General features: G+C 53.9%; 1 protein-coding gene across 2 annotated transcripts; it reads left to right on the forward strand.

The window, feature by feature from the left end:
• The first annotated feature begins 194 nt into the window (after positions 1-194).
• MAU2 (MAU2 sister chromatid cohesion factor) lies at positions 195-26,599 on the forward strand. Of its 2 annotated transcripts, none has more exons than XM_045990474.1 (19): positions 195-491; positions 7,758-7,775; positions 8,180-8,245; positions 8,922-9,017; positions 10,216-10,310; positions 12,013-12,040; positions 12,338-12,493; positions 13,711-13,857; positions 13,944-14,034; positions 15,197-15,300; positions 15,844-15,921; positions 16,203-16,268; positions 18,240-18,326; positions 19,393-19,442; positions 19,637-19,714; positions 19,882-19,993; positions 22,578-22,668; positions 23,207-23,334; positions 23,710-26,599. In XM_045990474.1, the coding sequence occupies exons 1-19, from the start codon at positions 216-218 to the stop codon at positions 23,782-23,784; spliced, it is 1,842 nt and encodes a 613-aa protein (XP_045846430.1). In that variant the 5' UTR covers positions 195-215; the 3' UTR covers positions 23,785-26,599. The 2 variants fall into 2 exon arrangements, with proteins under 2 accessions (XP_045846430.1, XP_045846431.1); XM_045990475.1 differs by having other exon boundaries at positions 18,240-18,323.
• Positions 26,600-27,477: the final 878 nt, after the last annotated feature.

Below are 27,477 nucleotides of genomic sequence, written 5' to 3' on the forward strand. Positions count from 1 at the left end.
ACCTATTTGCAATGTCTGTTATCAGTCCGGTGGACCACAGGGCACCGACTTTTCGCACACTTCCCCGGAGCCGCGGCCACTCCAAAGACGAACTACATGTTCCAGAATGCTTTATGCGACAGCTATCGCGAGAGACATGAGAAGGTTCTCCGGCCACGCCCCGCGCGCCTGCTTCCGCCTCCCTGTGGCGGCGGCTTGTTGTTGTGGAGGCCAAAATGGCGGCTCAAGCGGCGGCTGCGGCCCAGGCGGCGGCGGCCCAGGCAGCGCAGGCAGAGGCGGCCGAGTCGTGGTACCTGGCACTTCTGGGCTTCGCCGAGCACTTCCGAACTTCCAGCCCTCCCAAGATCCGCTTGTGTGTGCACTGCCTGCAGGCCGTGTTCCCCTTCAAGCCCCCGCAGCGCATCGAGGCCCGCACGCACTTGCAGCTCGGTTCCGTGCTCTACCACCACACCAAGAACAGCGAGCAGGCGCGCAGCCACCTGGAGAAGGCGGTGAGCGCGGACCCGGCCGCGAGGGAGGAGGCGCGGGCTCTTTTCGGGGCCTGGCCTGACGGACTGCGACCCCAGCGGGCAGGGGCCGCCTGGCCTCTCTTCGGGGACCTGGGGCGCGACTTCCGCATGGGCAGCAGGACCCCGAAACCGCCAGCCTCTCAGGGACCCCGAGGGCCTCTCTCTGTACCTTAATGTCTCTCGTGACAGGCAGGGCCCCAGGACCCCGCTCAGGGTACTCGAGAGTTGTCTCTTACTAGGAGCAACAAGGTCCCCAAATTCTTTAGGATTTCAGGAGCATATCATCTGTTGGCGCCTTAGGGAAGGCCACCAGATCGGCCAGTGGGACCTGCAGCTTCCAGCTCCTCAGGGCTCAGCCCCTGGAGCATCAGCCTGAACGCTCCCTCCTGACGTGACTCAGGATAGGATAGGGTCAGGGTGACAGTACAGACATCCCTTGAGAATCTGAAGTTTGGGCTCTCAGGAGATCTAAGAAGGGCTTCTCTCCCTGGACCTGGAAGTCTGTCAAGTGTCTGGAGGGTGTTGTGCCCCTATCACTGATGCAGGGTGTCATAGGTGGCAGGCTGAGTCTCAGAGAGAAGAGGTTAAAACCCTCTAAGGCAGGACTGAGGGGGGCCTAGGTTCCAGGACCACCTGATTCGGTGGGGTGGAATGGGAGGGGGTCTCCAAGCCCCTGCTCTCTCTGTATTCCTGGTGACTTCTCCTCCAATCATCCATTCATCTCTCCCCTTCAGAAGAGAGACCCCATCCCCCCCAACTTGACTTGTGGGATCCTGGTGCTTCAAAGAATGTGGGAAAGTGGCTGTCATTGTGACCCTTCTGCCCTTGGTGGTGTTTCTTGTCACAGCAACATTGTGCTCCCATCAGACAAGGCCCCGATTTGGCCATTTACCCAGCTTTATTTGACTTAACCGATTTCTTAAAAAGAATCAACTTAAGTTTTTGAAATGTATTGATCTGAGGTAAATCCAGCCCACCTGTGGCCAGTAGTGAGTTGCCTTTGGAAGGATATCAGATGTTTGTTTTGCAGAATGTAGAGTTGGAAGGGGTCTTTAGTCCTTGCTTGATCACCTTCCTTGTTTTAGGAGTGAGGCAGTAGGGGTCCGGAGAGATGAAGTGATTTGCCTAAAGCTACACATCAAGTTATTAACAACACTGGCTCAAACCTGGGCTCAGGATCTCCAGCTTCAGTGCCTAGACAATAAGTCATTATTGTTTTTATGAATTTTTTTATCTCTTTTATTCATTCAGCAGATACTTATTCAGCTCATATCAGGTGCTAAGCTCTATTCTAGGTGCCGTAGATCAATGATGACTAAAATAGTCCCTGTTAATATGAGGTTATGTTTTCATGTGAAAGAGACAGATATTAAATATGTAGTAAAAGGTTAGGCCATGATAGAAGAACCATGGAAAATATGGTCCAGGGTGAAGAGATGGTGTTGATGGGGAGCTTTTTTTTGGCAGAGGTAGTGAAATCTATTTGTAGGAGTGACACTTGAGCAGGCCTGAATGGGATGGAGAAAGCGAACATGGAAAATGACTCAAGGTGTCAGGTCGATCCCAAGGAATGTCTGAGCTGTGACCAGTTGGTGTACAGTCTCTCCTAGGCAGTGATGAGGGAGAGATCAGATGAAGCTCCAGACTCTCCTGGGTGTGGGCATGCTGGAGGCTGCCTGCTCTGGCCTAGTAGTCCTGTGCCTTCAGTGAATTGTAGTTCTGAATCTCTCCCTTCTCTGGATTCACAACATATCCTTCCCCTCCCTTCCCTCGTCTTGGGGGTCATTCAGTCTTTTTCTAGCAGTGGTTCCTGTTTGCTGTGTATATTGTCCCATTTTGTCCACCCGGTGCTGTAGAGAGGAAGCAGCCGTGCCTCAGATTGCTTCCTTGTAGCCGCTGGGCTTTTGGACCCATAATTTAAACTCTTACGCTTGTGAAACGTCTTCCCTTGATTTTACAGAACCCTGAATCTTGTGGGGTTTCCCACAGAGCCACAAGGTCCCCTCTGCGCTCACACTAATGTTATACTTGGAAATCGCTTCCTTTCTGTCAGTTGCATCCGCAGCTGGGAATTTGTCCAGATTTCAGTTAAAGTGCTGTTCTTGGTGCTGTTTTCCTTCTGCAATTGTATGTAATCCTCCATTGTGTTGCAACACAAGTATGTTTCTTGAATCTTCATTCTTCGTTAGTCCTTTGATTTTCCCCCAATCAGGCTGCTTTCAACTTTTATTGGTTCCTTTCCCAGACTCACTCAACAAAAAATCGTTAATATGTTCTTCTTTCAGAAGTGTTTTGTTTCTAGTCCTGAAGAGCAAATGGCCAAAGAGGTTCCAGTTTCTTTTTAGGGAGCCAAACCAAAGTATCAAAAAGCATTTTTTCTTTTAAATAAACTCTATCTCCAACGTGGGGCTCTAATCTCAGGATGTGAAATCAATAGTTGCATGTTCTACTTTTTTTTTTTTTTTTACGTAAATGATTCCTAAGTATTTTGTGACTATTTTCTCCTTGATAATTCCTTGTCCCGTTCTTTTCTGAACTAATTTTCTGTAACTTACAAGTGTTCTAGGTAAAACTTTTAATGGGTCTCTGAACTTAGTATCACATTTGGTTTCCCTGTTACTTTCATGTCTTTTGTTTTTCTCTCTTGAGAAATCCCCAGCCTCCTTAGTAATCACTTTTTTTTTTTTTAAAGATTTTTATTTATTTATTTATTTATTTGACACAGAGAGAAATCACAAGTAGGCAGAGAGGCAGGCAGAGAGAGAGGGGGAAGAAGGCTCCCCGCTGAGCAGAGAGCCTGATGCCGGGCTGGATCCCAGGACCCTGAGATCATGACCTGAGCCGAAGGCAGAGGCTTAACCCACTGAGCCACCCAGGTACCCCAGTAACCACTTTTTTTTAATATAAGACTAGATTATTTACCCTCTATTTGCTTTCTGTCAGTATCTAAATGTGCCTCAGCCACATTTGTAAACATCATAGAAGGAATGTATTAAAGTATATAATACATTTGGTGTGTGCCTGGATGACTCAGTTGGTTAAGCTTCTGCCTTCCACTCAGGCCATTATCCTGGATTCCCAGGATCAAGCCCAATATCAGGGTCCCTGCTTAGTGTGGGGTCTGCTTCTCCCTCCCTCTCTGCACCTCCTTGCTCCTTGTGCTCCTCTCTTGCTCGCTCACTCTCTGTCTCTCAAATAAATAAATAAAATCTTAAAAAAAAAGAATAATCTTTATACTTACCCATCAACTTCATCAGTTCTACCAACTTTGAAAGAATCATCTGTTAAGTGTTTCCATCAGAGGTACGAAGGATGTTTCTCCATTGTCTCAGCAGCTTTCTCTGAGGTCAGAGCTGTTGGTCTCTCTGGTTCCTGCCTCTGTAGGCCTTAGGATCACCTGCTGGCTTCTTCATTCCCCAGGTCTGCTCAGCAACTCCTGTAGCTGTTGTGGCACATGGCTGGACGCTCCACCTGAGAGTCTCTCCTTTTAGATTATGGTTTTGGCAATGGTGTGTGTGTGTCATCAGAGTTCTTGGCTGCTCTGGGACTCCTGGAGTAAATAGTTCATGGTTGTAAGAGATGCCGCTTTACTCAGAAATCTCTTGGCTGGAGAATTTGTGAAGCTCTCTTCTGTAGCTTCTTTCATATTGTGTTCCTTTTCATTTCGTTTTCACCTTGGCTTTTCTCTTGCTGCATACCTGTGCCTGTGTGCATTTTCAGTCTTCTCTTGCCTTATTTTCACACTGTGGTTCCAGCAGACAGTTCCGTTGTAGTCATTTGCATGTCCTCTGTGGAATCAGGAGAACCTGGGTGTCTGTACTAAGATGTGTATGTATACCCTGTTAACTAAACTTTTGATCACATTCCTCTTGATCCCTTGGCCTAGAAAATGCATCATCATCTTAGACTTCGCGAATTCGAAAGCCACAGAGGAGTAAACGCTACTTTGCTGCAGTGAATTAATTGTTCTCAATTTTCTATAATCCAGGTTGTCTTCCTTTATACACTGGTTTCTTTGACCGGGGTATCCTTGTTGGTGCCACGTTCGCTTTCTCTTTGGGTTTGGAATGGAGCTGCTTGTCAGTGGTGGTTTTTATCCCTGACTTAGAAAGCAGCTCCCAACCATGCCATCCAGATGCTTGTTAATTCCTCTTCCAGATTTAACCTGAGAATCTCTGGTTTACTTTCTCAGCAAGTGATTAAATGCTTCCCTTTCTCTTCTTAAGGCCTGAAAGGGCTGAGTTCTGCGCCTTTCATCAACAGGTGTGGCTGGAGCAGATCTCTTATTGTTCAGCATCATTTCCTGCCAAATTCCATGCCCCATTGCTGGGAGCAAAACCTTGTGCAGAAGCTGTATGTGCAGAACTTGGCATTAAGCATTTTCAGGGAAGAGTGATCCGTGCTTCCTCCTGTTTTCATTTCTATTTTCTTCACTAACTCTCTGAGCCTCCCCTGACTTCAGGATGTGAAATCTGTCTAGGAACCATCCCTTCACGGTTCCACCAACTCACCCCTCTGCCTCCCCTCCAACCTCTGATTTCTTCCTGTTCCTGCTTGGAAATCATAGAAGTATTGTTGTCACCTTCTACATGCCAGGCTCTGCATGTGGTCTTCTGAGGGACACGATCTCATTGGATCACCGAACAAACCCATGAGGTAGGGACCACTTCCAACTTACTGCTGACAGGGGCTTTCTCATAGTCAAGGTCACACAGCAGAAGGAGGCAGGTTGGCTCCTAAGTGCTGTGCTTGCATCTGAAAAGAGTTGTAGTTAATAACTATTTCTGCACATTTTGGTGGTTTAAAAATCTGATTTTTTTTTTTAAAGATTTATTTATTTGACAGATAGAGATTACAAGTAGGCAGAGAGGCAGGCAGAGAGAGAGGAGGAAGCAGGCTCCCAGCCAAGCAGAGAGCCCGATGCGGGGCTCGATCCCAGGACCCTGGGATCATGACCTGAGCTGAAGGCAGAGGCTTTAACCCGCTGAGCCACCCAGGCGCCCCTAAAAATCTGATTTTAAAAACAATAATTATTTTGATTTTGAGGCACAAGAAGCCTTGAAACACGCAGCCCTGGGTGATCATCCAGGCATGAGAGATGGGCTCATTCAAGCCCACCACCCCTCAGGGCTTGTGCTGGCGCTGTGGTGACCCTTACTTCGCCCTGAGAGCCCCAGGGTAACCCCAGGAACTTCTCGAGGGTTAGTTTGTATCCCTGCCCCGCAGCTGCAGGCTGCCCAGTAGTGGTGAGCTCTAGCTTTGGCTTCTTTCCCATCAGGAGGGAGGAGACATAAAAGCTATTTTTTAGCGCTGCGTAGTAAAACAAACAGGTCAGGTGGCAACTTTGAATAAAGTAGTCACCTTAGGTAAGGTGTTCTATGTATATAATTGTGAGGTATATTTTTTGATGTATCCATATTTCTGGTTTGTGTATTTATATTGCAAGTGTCACAAAGATACAGAAGTGAAGTCTTTTGTTTGTCTGACTGACAGTCCTGGGAAAGTGACTGACTTGCCCTGACACAGGACCAGTCTTGCAGCTCTCCTGGCCCAACCCTGTCTCCAGTCACACAGTTTCCTCCACTGGTTTCCCTTCTTCCAGCTTGTGGTCTTGGGGAGCTTCTCTCCCTGCACTGAACTTCACCGTGGAGATGGGTGGTTTCAATAGAAAAGCACACCCTGACTTCTCTATTTACCAGCTCCATTGACATCACCCATGTGGTTGAACCTGGTCCTGCCCCCCCCCACCGGGACCCTGAACCCCTCCTGTCCCTGCCACCGTTGGGGTGCAGGCTGCAGAGTGCCTTTTGCCTGGGCCCTGCATGTGTGCACGTGCATGTGTGTCTGTCAGGAGCACCATGGTGCTGGAGTTTTTGAACTCTGTTCCTCTCCCTCTCCCACAGCGCCCCCTCCTGGCCCACCTATGTTTTGCTGGCAACTGATCTCAGGCAGCTCTGGCTCTCGCAGCCTCTATGACTTTCTGGGCCACCATTCACCCTTGGCCCAGAAGCATCTCTAGCCCTAAGACCAACAGCCCCACGGGCCCTCTTCCTCCCTTCACATTCTCTTTGCTGCCTCTAGGTACTCTTAAAACCCAGATCTGATAGGGTGCTTCTGTTTTATGCCTCTGACCAAGAAAGGCCCTGGGAGTGATATTGGGGCATTCTCACCCATCGGCAGTGCTCCCGCGTGGATGGCACAGAGATCCATCAGGACTTCCAGCCGAACCTTCCTGGACCTCTGCCTTTTTCGTGGGCTTTCCTCTGCCCCGAGTACCTCCTACTCCCTCTTTGCCTAGGGACAACTGCCCCCCTCACTTTCTACACCCTTGCCTTTTAAGGCCCAACCCCGAGCATCATATGCCCCACACACACTGTTCTCCCACAGAGCATGGTGAGTCAGGGTCTTCTATTCAGCTCCACATCTTCCTGTCAGCAATTGACAAGGCTCTGTGAATGTCTGTAGGCTGAGTGGCTGGGCCAGAACAGTGTCTGGCATATGCTTGGGTCCTAGGTGGTCTGACAGAGCATGGTTGGTGTACTTCTTGTGGTGGACTGGCCCATACACGTCCTGACTGTCACCTCCTGTTGGAACGTGGAGCTGCAGGGCACAGCAGTCCCCAAGCGGGAGCGTGTTATTTGAACCCTGTGCTGATGTGTGTGTCGGCAGAGGGTGTGGCAGGGATGGCTCTAAGACCTGAGCCGTCTTAGACGGATGGTGCCGTCCCTGCCACCATCTGGCCATATTTACCCACAGCAGTCCTTCTCAGAGCACTCCCACCTCCACTCTGAGGTTAGCTTTGCTCATTTCCAAGCATCTTTTAAATGTCACTTCTCCAGGAAGGACTGATACCTCCCAATCCAGTTGCAGTTGATTCCTGTGTCATGATTTGCTGACTGTCCATGTACTGTAGTGAGTGGTACACGGGGGCTCTCAGCACTCCTCCTGAAGCATCTCTGCTATGGTAGGAGGGGGCTCTGAATCTGACTTTGGGGGCTGGCAGGACAGGAAACTCCTGTCTGTAAGCAGTCCCGCAGGTGCTCATTCTCTCTCCCCCAGGTGCATTCTGGTGATGGGATTGCAGGGAAAGTGAGCCCACCCTTTCAGGCCAAGCAGGCCACCTTCCCACTTAACTGAACACCTGCAGCTTTTGGTGATAGGACAACCTCTGTAAACCCCAAAGTGGAGCCAGTAAGCGGGCATCCAGTATTTGGCTGAGAATTAATCCTTTTTTCTTTTTCTTTTCAGTGGTTGATATCGCAGCAAGTATCCTTTTCTTATTGGTACCATTCCTGTTAAAGAAAGCTCCATTGCTGGGGGTGGGGGTTGGAAACAAAGATTTTGTTGTAAATTTGAATCCCCCCATGAAGCACCCCAAAATTTTAGGCTTTGCCCCAGCTGAAGAATCCCTTCTTGGATGTGGCTCCCCCTACAGACCAGCATCCTGACCCTGGGTACCAGCCATGCTTCTGTCTGTGCCCTCTCATCTAGCTCTGCACCCAGCTGGCACCAGACATGGAGGTTGCTAGAGGAGTAGGTGAACTTGACGTTTCAGAGCAGGCAGGGGTGCTTCTGTCCCACCAGACTCTACCATGTAAGAACTCCAAGTTGTGGCTCTTTTGAACTGATCTCTTTGCCATGTCTCTCCTTCCTTAACTGGATGTTATTAGATCCAACAGTTTGAAGATGTTAAATTTGAAGCAGCAAGTCTCTTGTCTGAGTTATACTGTCAAGAGGTAAGAGCACATGAAGGTTTCTGAAAGCAAAGTGACTCTCCCCATAGCAAAGGCACAATGGCAAATTGGGGCTCTCAGAAGTGGACTCCCTTCTGGCTTTTACTACTTCCCCTTTTCTACCTCCCATGCCCTGGAATAGAGCATCCATGGGTCATCACTTGCTATGAAGGCCAGCAAAATCTTTCCATCAAAGACTGTTGAAAAATAGCTTTGTTCCTAGGTTCTGGGCGATTCATTTCTAAACAAATCCATATGCCTTCTTAACCTGGTTCCTGATCTCAAACATAGCTGAAAATCACCTTTCCTTTCTTTAAGCAGCCACACATGAGGCTCCCTGGGCAGCAGGGAGTGCCTGCTTCATATCCCTGGCCCCTCTCTCTGGTTGCAGAACAGGAAAAATGGCAATTTGTTGTCTAATTTGACTGTTCAAGACTTTGGGCCAAATCTACTTTTCAGTTTAGTTGAATGTGGAGTTATTTTAAGAGTAATGCAAAAACTTCTCAGCCAGTGAGTCCAATAAAATCTTCTCTTTTATTAATAAAGTAAATTGGCAACCCACAAATCCTTTGGTGAGCATGAACAGGAGTGGCCTTCTGGTGCCGCAGCTGTTCCATAAGGAATCCAGCTTGCTTGCCGGCTTGTTTTTTCCTCCCCAAACTTGACTGCTTCCTTTCAGAATTCCGTAGACGCAGCAAAGCCACTGCTGCGGAAAGCGATCCAGATCTCACAGCAGACTCCATACTGGCACTGCCGCCTGCTCTTCCAGCTCGCTGTGAGTACCTCGGGCCTAGCCAAGAAGGATGGGTGCTCAGCAGGAGCCCTGACCTTGGGGCAGGCCCGCCCAAGTACAAATAACAAACTCCAGGACACACTGGCCCTCCTTAGGCTGCTGCACTGAATGGGTGGGGGCACAGAGATGTTTCTTTTATCTGCTAACCAGCCTCTGTCCTCTGTAAGACACCCCCTGCCCCAGGCAGCACCAAGGGTGATGGTGGGAGTGTCTGTCCCCATGGGGGCTGACACAGGGCCTTGTCTTCATGTTCTCCTCCCTCTGGTGCTTCCTTTGGCCTGTGTTCTTGTAAATTTGGGGAGCATTTCTTGCCAGTGACCCACTGTGTTTTATTATAAGAGTTGACCTAAGATTCCAGGGGACTGCCTATTGGGTCATGAGTGTCTAAGTCAAGCCCAGGCTCCATGTAGGTCCCCTGCCCAGCCTCCCTTCAGCTCTGCAGACATAGTGCTCTGACACAGTCCAGGGGTAGTGGGCTTTCTAGGCTAGGCCTTCCTGGCCACAGTGGAGAGGCCTGCCAGCTGGCGGTCAGGATGGGGACAGGTATACTCTACTGTGAAGGACACCTCTTCTGTTCTGGGCTCTGCCCACACCTTCCCATCATTGGCTGGCCTCCAGTCTCTTCTGTCTCAGATCCAGCCCGCCTACCAGGCTGCTCTTGCCCACCCTCCATGACAACCCTGTCACCTGCCTGTGCAGCCAGACTGTGAGTCATCTGCCTTGGTCCCTGCAGGGGCCAATACCCCTGACCAAGACCCAGCACCTACGCCTGCTTTTAAACCTGTTGAGCCTTTTCTGTTTGCAGTGTCTTTAGACACTTATCCCTGAGGGAGTCTCTCCTCACTTGGGGCCCCTCTGGGGTGCCTCCCTCGTGCCTAGTCCCCAAAGGCGGTCTGCAAAGTACATGACACACTCACAAAGTATTGGGGGGGTCTGTGCCCATAAGGGTTAACTCCTGCCTCTGTGAGCCATCACACTTAAATGAGGTATACCATAGATGAGGTAGAGTTCTCCGCCCAAAGTAGTTAATATGATGAGATGATTTGGTTGATTTAGCTCAAAACTGACACTGCAACAATTTGGTAGGTGTGTGGGGAGGTTCAGTTTTAAGTCACCGGCAGAGCACTAAGGTCAGGTACTAGGTACTGTAAAGCAAGTGTCATTACTCTTTTCTTTCTAGCAACTGCACACTCTTGAGAAGGACCTGGTGTCAGCCTGCGACCTCCTGGGCGTGGGGGCTGAGTACGCCCGGGTGGTGGGATCCGAGTACACACGGTAGGCACCCTCTCTCCACACCCCTCTCCCTCTTACTTGGAGATGGCCTGGCTGTCTGGTCCTGGGCAGCAAAGAGCATTGGCACTCTGGCTTGAAACGGGGATCACTTTTGCACAGAGTAAAAAACCACGAGGATGAAAGCAGCACCTGACGTCTCTTGCCCTCTTGGTTCGTGGAGTTGGAGGGGAGAGTGGACTGGAGGGGAGGGCAGCCTGCATTCTCGGGGCTTGCATGGATCTAGTGTCTCACAAGATAAAAAGTGCTCATATGATGTGCTGGGCTGGTCCCTTGGAGGCACAGACGCAGGAGTGGTGCCCCGGGAGGGCAAGCATGGTGTGCTTGGCAGTGCCTGCGGGCAGCCCCGGCGTCCCCGCTCAGGGGACACTGAGGAGCTTTAGATGTACAATAGGAGACCGAGGAAGTGGATGTTTGTATAGAAGAGGGGACATGAGTTCATACTACCTACAGAACTGCTTAGACCAAGGTCTGGAGACTGGTGCACTGGGGTCAGGGGTTAGAGGGCGCTGGTGCTTCACTGTGTACCCTCTGTGAAGGCCTCCAGTCTGTCTCTTTTTTTTCCCCCTTAAAGAGCTCTGCAGTAGATAGGCACCAGGCACCCATGCTCTTATTCTGTTATATGCTTTAGGGTTCTGGAACATTTTGTTTCACAGGGGCTGATCTGAGCCCGTGGAGTTGTTGGGAAAAAACTGTCCCCGACTCCGTTCTCTGAACTTAAAACTTGGAAGTGCCCACTGGAGCCTCTCAGCTTCCTCCAGACTGTCCTGGAGTCTTGGCCACCCTGCCCTGAAACAGTGGCTGTCACACTCTGGTCCCACATTCCTGGCCTTTCCTGGCCGCTTTGTGCTGTAGCTGTCACTGGGTTCCTGGCACCACTCAGGCCCCACAGGACATGGGGGCAGCTGAACACTATACATGTTCACTCGAGAGTGCCTCCTGCCAGGTCTCTGTGCCATCTGAGGACAGGTGGCCTGGGTGGGCTCCAGCAGAGCACAGCGGCTGCAGATCATTTGGCCCAGAACCTCTGATCACAGACGTAGGGTGCTAACATGTGACACCGTAAGAACCTTGATAAAAAGTTCCCAGCCTTACATTTCGATGGCCGTGAGGTAGCAACAGGGAATGACGTGGTGGTCTGGAGCATAGACATCTGTTCTGTGTGACTGTGACCTCCCCACCTCACCCAGTTTCCTCACCCAGAAGAAGGGGAGAGTGGCACCTGCTTGATGGAGTGTCTGTCGTAGCACACAGGGACTCTGTGAAGACTAGCAGAACAGAGACTTTGCTTTTGAACAGACTGGGGGCCAGTGGGCTCTGCTCAGCCACAGGGACTCCTGAAAGCAGCAGCGCCGGCCTCTCACCAGCGCTTGCCCAGTACTATCCGCTGACAAGGAGCCCCTCTACTCTGTCCGCCAGGCTGGGATCGTGGCACGCTTGCCATTCTGTACTCCGCTCCTCCACACTTTCTCAGCACCTGTTTATGCCTTCTCGGGTTTTGAACCTCATGAACGCCTAACCAGGCAAAAAAAAGATCAAACAGGGTGAAGTAGAACAGCCTATGAAACAGACCTCACTGGAGACCAGCGAGGACTGCTGCACATTGGGTCCCCGTGAACATTGGCATGGCACAGCCATCCCGGGAGGTGCCAGGACCTCACAGACTGACTCACCCTCTCTTTTCCAGGGCCCTGTTCCTGCTCAGCAAAGGAATGGTAAGTCAAGGCTGGGTGGAGTGGGACTGGTGTGGAGGACTTGAGGCCGGGCCCCGCTCACTTGCCGCAGTGTAGCCTCTTAGGGTCCCTGACCCTCATACACAGCAGGCTATAGCAAGGGCGAGGCTCTGGTGCCCCTGCTGAGTTCAGCATGAAACTCTGATTCCAGGGATTTGTGCTAAGGGAGAAGCAGCCCCGGCTTAGTTTTGTGCTCTCTGTACGGTGCTGGTGGTCCCCTGGAGGGGGGCAGATCTGGGCACCGAGAGGTGCTCCCAGCACCCGTGCATCCCTCCCCAGCTGCTGCTGATGGAGCGCAAGTTACAGGAAGTGCACCCGCTGCTGACCCTCTGTGGACAGATAGTTGAGAACTGGCAAGGGAACCCTATCCAGAAGGAGTCTCTGCGTGTCTTCTTCCTGGTCCTCCAGGTGACCCACTACTTGGATGCCGGGCAGGTACGTAGTGCCTCCCACCCCAGGACTGTTGGGGAATAGGCAGGCTATGAGCGGGCTTTAGGCCAAGATGTCACTTCTGCTGTTTCCTCCTGTCACTGGCCACATGATATGTCTGTCATTAGGGGCTCAACCTTCCCTACATACCTTGTCATGGTCTGGTACGAGTGCTTTGTCCCTATGGGCAGAAGGCACTGGAGAGTGGGGGTCTCCTCGTCCTAGCATCATGGCGGGCGGGGGTAGTGGTGGCACAGATGTGTGCTCAGAGCGTGGACGGCCGAAGGCATCTCAGGGCAGTTTGTGCAATCCTTGAGAATACAGTGAGAATTGTGTCCTGGTGCCTGGTCCAGAGCAGGTGCTCTGGCCGTGTCCGATCACCATCCCCCAGCTGGTGACAGCTTTATGGAGTTTGAGAAGGGACTGACAGGATCAGCTGTATCTGGATGTAGACTGTAATCCCCGTGGGGCTGAGCAGCATCTGCTTCTGTGTGTGCGTGAGCACCGCAGCCTTTTGGGGTGCCGCTTTATCCAACTTCCCCTGCCCTGGCCTAGTGACCAGCTACAGGCAGGACCTCTCTGGTGTGTGGGGAGGCCACGGGTAGAGCCTAGTGGGTGTCTGATTGGTAAGGGGCCTCCTCTGTTCCCCCATCTGCACCCAGCTGTGCCTTTTGGGCTAAACACCACACTCGACACACAGGAGTATAGAGCAGACTCTCGTGCTGAGCTGATGGCTGCAGAGGTGGCCTAGGGGGGCCTTGGGACAGGGCTTCCCAGTGTAGAGAGGCAAGTCTGTACAAACCATGGCACCTGTGGGACTCCCAGGGACCTGCTTATACCCTCAGGATAACCAGCAGCCCCAGCCCTACTTTCCTCTCCTGGGGTCCCTACAGCAAAGAAGGAACATGGCTCGAGCAGGGTCTTTGAACAGGCTTCTCTCAGGCCTTGGGATTGGACCCAAAAGTGGGTGGTGGCGAAGTCTCAGTCCCCCAGATGACCTCCCTGGCCCTACCCTGTGCCCCAAGAGCCGGCTGACCCATCGGGGGGTGGGCCTCCCGTAGGCAATGAGCATAGCAGGAGCTCCTGGGAGGAAGGGCCTCAGAGGTGACTGGACAGGCAGGATGTGGCTAGCTCCCCCCACGGGGGCCTCGGATCCTAAGGGGCCTGGCCCCGGGTGGGAGTTGGCAGCCCGTCAGCTGTGCGGTGCTGCTCGCCCACTGCAGGTGAAGAGTGTGAAGCCATGCTTGAAGCAGCTGCAGCAGTGCATCCAGACCATCTCCACGCTGCATGATGATGAGATCCTGCCCAGCAACCCTGCCGACCTCTTCCACTGGCTGCCCAAGGAGCACATGTGTGTGCTGGTCTACCTGGTGAGTCTCCGGGGGACGGGGGCCACAGTGGCTGCAGCGGGGAGAGGAGGGCCACAGTGACCATCGCTGTCTGGTCTTGTTGCCAGGTGACCGTGATGCACTCCATGCAGGCCGGCTACCTGGAGAAAGCGCAGAAGTACACAGACAAAGCCCTCATGCAGCTGGAGAAGCTCAAAAGTAAGTCTCCTTGGGGCTGGACTCCACTTGGCCGGTCATGTAGTCACAGCACCCCCTGGTGGGTGGCCTGAGTGCCACCTCTTGTGCTGGCCTGAAAAACCCAGAATGACAGCAGCCTTGAGCAGTCACCATGAATCCCCCACCCTGTGGGTCTTGTTAACCCAGTTGGAAGATGGGAGCAGTCTTGGGTTGGAGCAGATCAGGCCAAGCCTAGGCTTGATCCTCGATCCCAGGCCAGAAGCACTCTTGTGCCATCTCTGTCCTGTCCCCTCACTGCTCAAGATGGCTATGAGGGTTAGTGGGTCCCAAGCAACATCTGTTGGGACAGCAGTGCTCAGTTGAAACAGATGGTGGCTGCTTTTGCGGTCTCTTCTCAGTGTTGTGACATGGATCACACTGGGTGAGGATGGGACTGGAACTCAGATTTCCCGGACTAGCAACAGGTCCTCTGGAGGTCGTCATGGGTTCTTCCTAGATGCTCAGCTAATCCATCCTGTGGGACCAGGGACCTTTGACTAGTAGGAACACAGAGCCGCCCATGTCCCCGGCCGGCTCGGCACCCCTGATAATCCTGTACCCTCATCAGTGCTGCTGGGGGCAGAGCCTTCAGAACTAGAGAACCTAAGCCCACAGGGATGGCGGTTCTCTCCCTCCAGATGAGCTGGGAAAGGGCTGTGGGCGCCGTCTGGCTCCAGTATGAGGACAGCCTCTCAGGGAAGCCAAGAGCTGGGTTCCCTCACTGCTTCCTGGGCCCTGTTGCTCATTTGCACTCTCCTGGGCTCCTGCAGCATTTCTAGAACCCACTGCGTGCAGAGCGCTGTGGAGCATGTCCCTGGGTCACAGTGGAGTGAGGATAGAAGGCAGATCTCTCCAGGGATTTCTTCTTAGAGCGCTCTGGTCACTAAAACCTGGCTCTGGGCCTCTCTTTCCGCCTGGATAAGGAGATGAACCCCTCCCTCTAGGGTGCAGTGGGCACCGACAGAGGTGACAGAGCTGGTGCTGAGCTCGTGCCCCGCAGAGCAAATGGGCTTAGGCCTGGGCAGCCAGGGGGCCAGTGTGGCGGGAGGTGGGAGGACACAGAGTCCTGAGGAGACTCTGTGTCCGTCTCCTCGGGCCTCCTCTAGCTGCGCATTGAGTGCTCACCCCCACCTCTCGCCCCCAGTGCTTGACTGCAGCCCCATCCTGTCGTCCTTCCAAGTGATCCTGCTCGAGCACATCATCATGTGCAGGCTTGTCACGGGACACAAGGCCACCGCGCTGCAGGAGGTAATGCCGCCAGAGGCCACGCGCGTGGGTGGGAGAGCTGTTGGAGCTGGCCGGGTCTCAGAAGTCATCCGTGGGAAAGTATAAATTTGCCCGGTGTGTGGCAGCAAAACATCTGATCTTGTCATTTCACTATACTTTGTTAGTTTGTGACCTCAATGGATGTGACAAATCAGTGCTCCTTCCCTAAAAGTTTGCATGCCCCAAGAACATAGGGTCTGAGGATTTGGGGTTCCCTGACAGTGATCCTAGCATTCCTCCTGCCCCAATCCATACTCTCTGATGTTTACCTTCTTGGGGGGGGGGGGGTCCTGAGTAGGAGTAAGGTGCTATATGGCTAGGACCCTTAGAAAAGGAGGGTGAAGTGGGAGTAATGGACAAGGGTCGTTCTTAAGGAGGTCAGGGCTGCACTTGGCCCTTGTCACAGATGCATCTGCTGGGACTTTGTGGCACACCTGTCAGCTTTAGGGGTCTCCCGAAGGCCACTGGGACATCGGGTGCCACCATAGGAGACCTCGTGACGGTGAGCGTGCTCTTTCCTGGCAGATCTCCCAGGTCTGCCAGCTGTGCCAGCAGTCCCCCCGGCTCTTCTCCAACCACGCGGCACAGCTGCACACACTGCTGGTGAGTGCCCGGGCCTGCCCTCCCCAGCCCCCATCCAGCGAGGAATCCCATGACAGCTGCCCCAGGCGGGACCCCGAATGGTTCCAGTGGGCCGTATTCTGATAAGCATCTGAAGTTGGAGTGGAGTTGGGTCCCGGGAGGAGGGAATCATTAAGCATGCCATCTTTATGCCCCCTTGCGGGAGTAAAGCGCAGAGGTAGCCGGCTCAGCAGTCACTTGTTGAGTTGTGCAGCCCTGGGCAGTCTGCGTGGCCTTAGACCCTCCGTGCCTCCTCCTTCCAGGGCCTGTACTGCGTCTCCGTCAACTGCATGGACAACGCAGAAGCCCAGTTTACCACAGCCCTGCGGGTAAGGTGCCGGCCCTCACTGCAAGGGGCGGGCGGTGCCTCTCAGTGAGGAGCCGGGCATGGTCTGTGAGGAGGACAACCTCTGCACAAAACCGTGCTCGGTGGGTGACTCTGCAGCATTCAGCCTGACGCCGGCCGTGGCAGTGACGTGCCGTTTATCCAGGCTTTTCCACGGCAAGGCCAGCGTTGGCAGCACAGTATGATGAGGGATAGCTGTGGGCAAGGAGGCCTTTGGCCAACCTGGGGTGGGGTGAACCTGGAGGGCCGCCATCAGGGAGAGCCCCGTGCCCACTGGTGGCACGACCTGTTCAGCCGCTTTCACTCCCAGTTCCCAGCCTTCCTGATAACCTGCAGGTTGGTGTTGGCTCCTGTTATAGCTGAAGATGCAGAGTCCCTCGGCAGGGCCCCGGGGCTCCCTGGAGCCACCCCCGCAGCCGTACTGGGTCTGCTCTCACACTGCAGCCTGATTGCCCTGGGGGGTCATAAAGGAGCTCTGCTGGGGCGACGTCCTCGGCTCAGACAGGATCGCAACAGGCCCGGGGTGGAAGCTGGTGTGTCCCCCTGGACAGGGCCACCCTAGGCCTGGGAGTTGATAGCCCGGGCCCAGGTCCCGGTTCTGCCTGTCTTGTTCCAGGACCAGATAAGCACATCTCCACCTTGGCCTCAGTGTCCTCACAGGAGAAGGAGGCTGGCAACACTTTCCCCCCAGAGTCCTGAGGGGACCGCAAGCAGAGGTGGGGGGCGGGCAGTTTGTACCCTGTCAGATGAGGAGTTCTGCTCTGTTCCCTTGTGCTACTCTCCAGATCTCTTTGCTCCTGGGCTTGGGCTCAGTGGCATTACTGCTCCTCTGAGACGTTCTGTGTGGCTCTGGATGCTGCCAGCCCTGCCGCTGGTCTTGACAACGCGGAGGAGCCTCTGGCAGCATGCCAGAGCCTGAAGAGTGGGCTGGGGACCCAGTCGCATGGCCTTCTGAGCCTCTTCGTCCCTGCCCACTCCTCTGGGCCCTGGGAGGCTCACACTGCTGGCTGCAGTGGTACCGGGACACCACACCTGACTGCCCTATTCCCTGCAGTTACCCCGTGGCCGTGAGCCTCCCCATCTCAACGTGCTCCAAGGGGCTGCTGCTACTGCTGCTGCTTTGATGGTGTGCGCCTCAGGGGAGGCGCTCTTCCCACACGGCGCTCCTGCAGGCCACGTGGGAAGTGGTGCAGCCAGGATACACACTCAGAACCCGGTCCTAGACATGTGCTTTTCCTGTGGTCCTACAACAAACAGACCAGAGCGTGATGCTCACAGCCAAAGACCTCCTGGGCCCCCTCAGCGCGTGCTGGGTTCCTGTGTGTGGGGGCTGCATTTCCTAGGCAGCCCCAGCCTCCTGCACAGCTTTGCTCACTCAGCCCCACTGGGAACCAGGATCCGGATACTGCTCGGGCTGCTCAGATTGGTCTCTCGCTTGACCGTCCTCATTTCCCAAGAACTGAGGACAGCGGTCTGCCCACCAGCAGCTATGAGCAGCGTCTGTGGTGCCCAGCAGCCTCTGTTACCCTCCTGGCGGCGTCCTTCCCAGGACCAGCACAGGCCTCTGCTGTGTCAGCCCACCCTGGGGTCGCAGGGGTCACTGCTTGTGGTGTGGAAGGAGGGGCTGTCTGGGTTTCCGTCTTGGGAAACAAGCAGAAAAGAGACTAAAGTGTAGTGTGTTCTCAGGGCAGGATCAGGGGCATCTGATTTTCCTTTTTTCTGTTTCCTAAGTTTCTCCTATTGGAGAGGATGGTTTTACAGTGAAGAGAGCTAACAGAAGCTCTATGCTTCTGGGGTCTGGGAGGCAGGTTGGGGGATCTGTCTGAAAGGAAAGAAAAAACATGATTCCAGATTAGCTGCCCTGGAGGATTGGGTGGCTCTGCTGCCACTGAGGCCCCAGTGTGATGGGGCTGTGCCTGGCCTGGCCCTCTAATGCCCATGTGTCCTGTTCTAGCTCACCAACCACCAGGAGCTGTGGGCTTTCATCGTGACCAATTTGGCGAGTGTGTATATACGGGAAGGAAATAGACACCAAGAGGTAGTAGGTGACATGCTTCATGTTTGGTATCTTTTCAACTCTTACTCGGGGCGGTAGGGTTGGGGTGGTCCTGGGCACCAGCAGATCTCAGCAGCCCCAGAGTTTCACCTTCCAGCAGGGCTCGTCCTTGGAGGACAGGTGCCTCACACCAGGTTCGCTGTGCAACCCTCAGCCCTGCGATTCTCTTCAGCCCTAGGGTTACCCACTCCCAGTCCTAGCCTCCTGCCTCCAGAGTATTGAGATTTAGTTGCTGTTCACCTCCTTTCATTTTATTTTTAGTCTAGAGAAAGGCTAGCCGACCTCGCAGCTTCTGGGTTTGGATGCATTGGGCTCAGGGGAACAGAAGGCCCAGCCTTGTCTGCTCCAGCAGTTAGGGAGTGATGGGCAGTGTCGTCTAGGGCTAGGAGTGGGCTCCGTGGGTCACACTTGATGGGTCATGGGAGAGCTTGGCTTCCGTGTGTCTTTGCCTTCCCAGTGTCTGCCTCCTGGAGGTGTGTGGGGACACTGGAAGCAGCTTCGGCTCACTTCAGCCATGTCCTTTACCCCTCCTTCCTCCTTGGCAGCCAGAGGAGACCTAGAACGTCAGTCACGTGGCTGCCTATCAGAGCCTCCCAGGATCCCCGCACCTCCAGATAAACCCCCGGCCCCAAGACCCATGTGGGCTGGTCTTCCCACTGCGCTCCCCCACACTGGGCTCTTCTGTCCATACAAAGGCTGAGACTGAACCACTGCCCTGACCGCCCAGTCCCCTCTTCTGATGTGGGGCAGGCTGAGGCCCTGAGGACCCCAACCTTAACTCCTCACACTGGAGGCCATGATTGCCATCAGGTGGCGGGGTGGGGGGAAGGTTAGGAAGTAAACAGCTCCATGCCGTCTCTGTAGTGCCCAAACCTGTCCTCGAAGGTCCTGACCCCACTCAGGTTACTCAGGCATGGGATTCGGGGTGAGGGAGTGATGCTCTCAGGTTGGGAAGATGCAAGCAGCCCTAGTCGATTTAGTGGTGAATTTGAGGCTGAATTTTCCTGTGTTTCAAAATGCAGAACGATCCTAACTGACATTTCTGCCACAGCTATACAGTTTGTTGGAAAGGATCAATCCGGACCATAGCTTCCCTGTCAGGTAGGCAGCCCGAGAGCTGAGTGCCCACCGGACCTGTTGTCTTCACGCTTTCATTGCTCACGGGGTGGCGCCGGTGCTCGTGGGACCTATCCGCCCTGTGTCCCGATGCCTCTCGCCCCTCTCTTCTCACTCCCCTTTGGAAGCCTGCTGTGCATACAAAAACGCCACCAAAGTGTGCCCGTCTCTCTTGTCAGCTCACACTGCCTGCGAGCAGCAGCTTTCTACGTGCGCGGACTCTTCTCCTTCTTCCAGGGACGCTACAATGAGGCCAAGTGAGTACGGGGAGAGAACAGGTTGCCCCTGCCTGGCGCCTCCTGGGCTGGCCATCCGGGTGGTTTTGCTCCCTGACAGCTTGTGCTCAGGTCCTTGAGGTGGCTGCAGCCTCTTCCTACTGATAAGGCGTCCGTCCAGTGGGCCTTCAACGTCTGTTCTCATATAGGCGATTTCTTCGAGAAACTCTGAAGATGTCCAATGCAGAGGACCTGAACCGGCTCACAGCCTGCTCCCTTGTGCTCCTAGGCCACATCTTCTATGTGCTGGGGAACCACAGAGTGAGTGCCCAGGGCTGGGCCAAGAGGGGACCAGCACGGTGCTTGCGTACTACCACCTAGCAGCAGTTTGTATCCTGTGCCCCTCAGCGACCTTATCTCAGTAACCTCCCCACTGCTCCATGAGGCTGGGTGGGGGGGCGGCAGGTGAAGAGGAGCTTTGGACCCTGGAGGGTGGGTCTGTGTGGCAGACAGGCCGGGTGCCGGCTTGCAGGCAGTGGTCAGGCAGAGTCCCACAGGCTGTCCAGAGCCGGCAGGGCTGAGGGCAGGTACCCCTTTCTGTGTGTTAATAGCTGGGAGCAGAGAGGTGTGTCCTCTCAGCCAGATCCCTTGGGCTCCATTTTGCCCGGCACACGCAGTGTTGTCCTCAGGGCACCCTGTGTTTTCACCCTCACCTAGAATGGCCCCCTGGGGCTGGTCCCCAGTGGGATCAGCCGACTCCAGGTCTCTGAGTCAGATGGGGAATCCGGGGTGTGCTCTTACCTGCTCGCCTGCTCTTACCCGTCAGCCTCTCAAGGCCATTTTGTAAGGTAGTTTTGGTTCATGTTATATAATAGGATAAAGTTCATTATAGAAAGCATGAGAAACAAAAGAAGATGATTGTGTGTCTTCTGGTGCTTTCACATATCCGTCTCTGCCTGTGCATAGGTTTTGTTTTACAGGCTGTTCCATAATTTGGTATCTTGTCTTTCTTTGTACCACTGGGTGAGAGTTTTCTCCAGTGGCAGCAAGAATTTCAAAGTAGCTTGTGCTTCATAGTTCCGCCAGCCTCTCTTTAACTAACATAGGGTCTGTGTCTTGGCCCCTGGACTTTTATCTGATCAAACCCTAAGAGTGAGCATTTTTTACGACCTTGGCACGTCCCCCTCCCCATGGTCACATGATAAGCACTTACTGTGACCAGGGCCTGAACACGAGGGACCTCACCACCCCTAAAAGAAGAGGACGAGCTTTGGGTTCTCCCTTTAGAGTGCAGCTGTGCTCCTTTTAGAATACCCTGTCGTCCTGTTCCTTAGCCTCTGAGCACACTTGGGAACAGTGGCCTCTCTGTGTGTCTGGGGGCCAGATGGGAACCAGGGCTCGACATGAGGCCCCGCTGAGTGTGGGCTGCCCACTTCGTGTCTCGGTGTGGTGGATGTGGTTCTCCCGTTTTCCAGCTGAGGAGATTAAGGTCACAGAGTCCCATACTGCAGACCCAGGCATAGAGCCAGACCTCCCTAGCTCTCATTTGTCTAGTGGTCTCTCGAAGCCACCTTGAACGGGGCAGGGGAAGCAAACCAGCTTTTCAGCTGCAGCTCTGGTTCACGTTTGGGCCGATCCCAGAGCATCTTCCAGAGCTCATTCAGGAACCTCCATTGACCCTTGTGTGTCTGGGCCTGTGTGGAGTGACACGGGGGCACCAAGAGCCCTCGGGCCCAAGCCTGGCCTCAAGCGGCTCCAGGTCTGAGGGAGACACAGCCAGCTCCTCTGAGCCTGCGCAGGCTGGACAGCCCACGGGTATGTTTGCGAGCAGCCACACACAGGCTACCTCTCAAGATCGCGCATCTTCGTACCAGATTCTGTGGGGCCATAAGCTAGCATGGTGGAGCCTGCCTAGGAGAGCCAAGGGGCCTCTTCTGGCAGTTTCTAGACAGAGGTCCAACCCCAGGCCTCGAGGAGAAGAGTAGTTTTTCGTGTTCTGTTGTGCATTCTGAGGTCTTGGAAAGACTTTATTCAATTCTGAAAAGCTTGGAGACCCACCTGGAGCTCATCTTTGAGGTGCCCGCCGTGGGGCAGTGTGAACTCATTGCGCTTTTGTGTTTTGAACACAGTCCTGCCTGTGTTGAAGCTAGGCTTCAGGAGCTGGTTTGGAGGGTTTACAAATCTCGGCTATATGCAGGTATCTGCCAGTGGCTGCTGCACTGGGCGTTCTCCCCTGTCACCTTGAATCCTGCATCCGGGCCAGCAGAACTTGTTGTCCCCAGGTTGAGCAGGGTCGGAACAGTGCTGCCAGTCATCATGGGGTCAGGAATGGGTGTTGAGGTCCCCCCGCCCCCCTCAGCACATCCTAAGGATTAAGAGGGGTGGCATTATGCAGTCACACAGTCGGGGTTGGAGAGTTAGTGTGCCCTGGTGTCCCACAACACCACATGTCAGGTAGCCTCCCATGAAAGTGGCCTTGTATATAGAAGAGACACCGCCCTGCCTCTTCCCTCTATCTGTTCAGCTCTCCTCACCCCCACCAGAGCAGACTGCTTCCTCCTCCCAGGCCCTGGGGTCTCTGAATGTGCATTTGTAACCGGCTTCTGTTCTGGATCCAGAGCTGACTACGTCCGGTCCTCTGGTTAGAGACAAAGGCACATAGACTCGTGCAGGGCCAGCAGCGCCCCAATGAGAGCAGAAGAGCGGGTACAGTTCATTTTCTCCTAAGGCAGTTGAAGAGTACATCAGAGCAGGTCATTTGAGATGGGCTCTGAAGTAGGAGTAGGAGCCTTCCAGTTAGCAGCAGGAGAGCACAGCCTGGGCTGGGGGTGGCGGGTGGGTGCTGGGCTGTCCCTGCCACTGGCCCCAGCCCCCACGCCCTTCCCTGGCTGCTCTCGGTCAACAGGAGAGTAACAACATGGTGGTGCCTGCCATGCAGCTGGCCAGCAAGATCCCAGACATGTCTGTGCAGCTGTGGTCCTCAGCCCTGCTGAGAGGTGAGTGCAATGGCTAGCCCTGCCCAGGCATCAGGGCTGCTGGGAGCCCAAGTCTGAAAGAGCTCAGGTAAGCCCTGATGAGCTTGTGCCCAGACTGGGCCTCTGCATCCCGTACTCCCAGTTCTAGCATATGCTCAGGCCCCGCCCTCGGTTTCCCTCTCTCTGAATGGCTGTGGCAGTCGTCCCTGTTGAACAGTACTGTCCAGGACACTCTGGGTGCCCAGGAGGCTCTCAGCAGACGTCATTGTCATTACTGCTGATCCCTTTAGATTGGGCTACTAAAATCCAGCGTCTTTTTTTTTTTCTTAAAGATTTTATTTATTTGAGAAAGAAACAGCATGAATGTGACTCAGGAGCTCAGGAGGGCATGTGTGAGCGCTGTTGGCAGTGGGCTTTGCTGACCGTGAGACAGGCATGGCAGGGCAGACAGGAACTCGCTGACAGAGTGGGCTTTGACCTTAGGGCTCTACCCACGTCCAAGGGGAAGACGTGGGGCAGGGCAAGGTGAATCCACCCTATGTGTGTGTCCCACCCTTAGACCTGAACAAGGCCTGCGGGAATGCCATGGACGCCCACGAAGCCGCCCAGATGCACCAGAACTTCTCCCAGCAACTGCTCCAGGACCACATTGAAGCTTGCAGTCTCCCTGAACACAACCTCATCACGGTATATAGGCCCTGGGTTTGGGGAGGTAAAATGGGGGTACTGGTTGACCCCTCAGCACCTGCTCACTTGCCTTGCGGCCTCCAGGGGGCACGTTCCCTGAGAAGGGAAGTACACGCTTGGCTGTCAATCTCCTTCCGTGTCTCCAACAATCCCTAGCTCAGCTTAGACTCAGGGACCCCCTCGGGTGGGGGAGATGGCATCAGTCCCTACGTGCGTGATACACAGTGCTTCCTGGGGCCCCACTGACTCAGGTGTGGAGGACAGAGGGTCCTGGTCGGTCATTCATCCCAAAGAGAGCAGCAGTCCAGAGCAGACACGCACAGCTCTGCTCCTTCCTAGGAAAGACCTCACCTGTGTGTTCTCTGCCCTCTGCAGTGGACGGACGGCCCACCCCCCGTGCAGTTCCAAGCTCAGAATGGACCCAATACGAGCCTGGCCAGCCTCCTGTGAGGCTCCTGGAGGGAGCTGCCCAGCTTCTCAGGGCCTCTGTGGGGCCCGGTGTGTCCCCTACTTCCATCCAGACAGCACTTGAGCTTTCATTGGAGGTGTGCTGGAGTGGGTGTCCCCAGGCCTCTTTTCTGACTGTCTTCAGAGCTTCCAGGTCCCCAGGCAGTGTGCAGGGCTGATTCCGCCCTCCCAGGAAGGGCTGGCCAGCCACTCCCACCATGTAACAAGACCCCAGTGCTGAGGCTTGCAGGTGGGATGTTGGAGCCAGCTTTCCAGAGCCATCCTTTAAAGTGGACTTGAATTGCCAGTTCTGCTTCCACGTCTGAGTCACGCCTTCAAGGGAGCGTGTCTGGGCGGGGAGTGGGGTGCCAGTTGCCAGGGTGGGTGGTACCGCTGGTGCGTTGCCACGTGACTTCCGTTGCCTGGGCCTCCGTGCCTGGCTGGAGTGTTTCCTCTGCTCACAGCAGCTTCCAGAGCCCAGAGGCAAAACGCCAGTTTCTGCCCCAGAATGGGAGGGAAGAAGTGATGGCGCATGTCAGGGACAAAAATGCACATCCTACCATAACACTTGCCCAGCTCGCCTTTCTGTCCAGCGTCCCCCCATCTGACAGCCAGGGCCTCTGGTCCGAAATCCTGGGGGATCCAGGAACTCGGCTTCCAAAACATCTGCACCTTGACTGGAGTCCGTGTCCAGCCATGGAGGTGCACGTTCTTGTAGACACGGGTGTGCACGTGTGTGCGTGTGTGTGTGTGGTGATTCACGGAGCTGGGGCGGGGATTGAGACTCCGGTTGGCGCCAGCTGCCTTCCCCCATCAGCATCCGTACTGCTGGGCCAGAAGCAGAGGAAAAGGGAGGGGACCCTCCTCAGCCCAACTCAGGGTGCCTGAACGAAGAAGGGGCTTGCTTCCTGGCAGCTCTGTGCCCTCCTCAGCAGAGGACATTCGCAAATGCCTGGTTTCTCACGCTGTTCTCAGGAGAAAGGATGAGGAGACCTACCTGCCTTGGGTCTTGGGACAGCATTGAAAGCTCTTCCTGAGCTGGACCCCAGGAGGCTCTGCCAGACCCAGACAACCATGCTTGGTTCTGTGTGCTCCTCTTGGATAGCTGAGGGAGTGCCCCCATGGTGATGGGGGCATTGGGGGCAGTGGAGGTCACCACCTCCTCCAGCTTCCATGCCTGGGAGCATCCCCCCACAGAGGAGTGGTGAGTGGTCTTGCTAGTCAGGTGGCTTGTTAGTTTGCATCTTGTTACCCTTACACTGTGAGGGCTGCTTCTCAAAGCCTCAGTGTCTGACAGAAGGAACACTGGGATCACTCAGGTCAGCTGCTCAGGCCCTGAGGCCTGAGTGTGCCTTAGCCACAAGCAGGGCTGTCAGCAGACCTCCCTGCGCAGGGCCAGTGCCCTTCCCAGGCCAGCATCAGGCCACTGGGGGCCAGCGACAGGCATGCAAAGTGAGCTGCTGATTGGAGGCATGGGCTGGCCGGGGCTTGTCATAAGAGGACCCACCATCTGTGTGGCATCCTGGGTCACCCAGGAGAGCCTAGCACTGTCCTGTGCTGCTCAGGGCCACCTTCTTGACTGACCCCCCCCTCCCCGGGCCTGTGAGGCCTACAGAGGAGGGTGTGACGTGTGGCCACGAGCTGCCCTGTCCTGTCTTGCTCCCCAGCTCAAGGGTATCCCCTAGGCCCTCCCCTCCACCCACGGGACAGAGCGCCGCCCCCCCCTTGCCACAAGCTGCCCCTACTGGCCTAGACCCCGCACCGCCTGACCTCTCCAGACCCTCATTACTTCGATCACGCTGTGCATCATGTTTGTCTCTGCATATTTATTTAAGCCTTTCTTGCTTCTAGGGCATTTTTTATGTAGAGCAGTTGAAATAAGAACCTCAAAACTTAACATCTGTCCCGATGTTAAAGTGCTTTTAGTGACCACTCTGTTATCTATGTTCATGTAAAGTTAAGGATAAGTTTTATGTTTACAGCTAAAAATTCAGTACTCGATATTTAATATTCACTCTAGCTTTATGGAAGCCAAACCGGGTGTACATGCATTTCTGTATGTGCAAGCTTTGAACCTCCCCCTCTCCGTAGCATCTTCTGGTTACATAAAGCTGTCGTAAGTACCTTCCTGCAAGTCCAAATTGAGTGCCTCACAGTTTCTCACTCAGTCATCAGAATTTAAGACAGGCAGCAAGTGAGCCCCCAGGGAGACCTTACACAGTGTCATAACTAAGTGTTTAGGATGACCAGATAAAAACTCCAAGCCTTTCAGTGTACAGCAATGCAAGGGAGCAGCAGAAAGATCCCAGTTGTCAGGTAAATTACTGAAAGCTATTCTGACTCTCATATGTACCTCCCACCTCCTCCTGGGGTCCTCAGGGCCTGTGGTTCTGGGGGACTGGGCCAGGAGATCCCGGGTTCGCTGGCACGCGCGCACACTGGTGCCTCCCCCGTGCTGGGTATTTGCAGTCATCCACGGGGAAGCGAGGGTCCTTTCCCTGGGGTAAGCACTCCCCACCCCATTACTGGGAACACTGGCAAGGAAATCAGAAAAGGGCTGCCTGGTGCAGTGGGTAAATTTGTTGATTGCATTGTCTCTGTTTTGTTAAGGGTTTTTAATAAGTATGTTTGGCATAATGTCTTTTAATGGGTTTGTAATATCTTATGGTTTTAGCAGCCTGTAACTTCAGCTGGTGCTTTTAATCAGGAAAAAAATTTTGTAAATACAAAACATTGTTTAAAAGACATAACCATAGAACATAGATTCCCGTTTGTGGATTTCTTTTCCTATATATTCAAAGTAAAATAATTTGCAGGAGCCATCACTCGCTTTGTCTTTGTCGCGTTGTCCCTTGTGTGCACCACTCCAGAGACCGCTCTTGCCCTCTTCCCGGGGCAGTGGGGGGCCGCTTGGTGAGTGGGCATCAGGGCGTTCTGCAGACCGACAGAGCCCAGTCCCCAGACTGGAGGACCTGGTGGAAACCTGAGTCCTCTCCTCTGCTGATGATGTTCCTCCAGAACAGCCTCGCCTGGAAGAGAGGGGACCCCTAGGACCTCAAACATTTGGCCCACAGCTGCCTATTCCTCCCTGGCCCTTACTCCAGACACTCTTGCTCACCTAGTGTCCTATTTCCTGTGTTCCTGGAAAACACATCAGCTAGCCTCCCTGTGCCTAGGGTGCTTTGGTTTTTGTGTTTTGTTTTTTTTTTTTTTAATTTTCTTTTTGACATGAAAGTCATAAAATTAACCATTTAATGTGTACAGTTCAGCGGCACTAAATACCTTCACAATGTACAACCAACAGGTGTCTAGTTCCAGCACATTTTCATCAGCTCAAAAGGAAACCCTGTCCCCATTAACTGTCAGTTCCACTCCCCTTCTCTCCAGCCCTTGGCAGTTTCTAATCTGCTCTCTGGCTCTGATTTGCCTGTTTTGGACATGTCAGATAAATGGGATCATACATGTGGCCATTCAGGTCTGGTTTTTCTCACTCGACATGACTTGAAGCTTCATCGACCTAGCTTGAGTCAGAATTTCATTCCCAAAAGCTGAATAATATTACACTGTGTAGACGGACCAGCTTGCTTATGGGTGCATCCACTGGTGGGCGTTTGGGTTGCTGCTTCCTTTTGGCTGTTGTGAGTAGTGCTGCCGTTGTGAATGTGCCCCTACACATTTTTTAAACGTGTTTTCAAT

This window comes from Meles meles, chromosome 20 (assembly GCF_922984935.1).
Source record: "Meles meles chromosome 20, mMelMel3.1 paternal haplotype, whole genome shotgun sequence".
Classification (NCBI taxonomy): Eukaryota; Metazoa; Chordata; class Mammalia; order Carnivora; family Mustelidae; genus Meles; species Meles meles.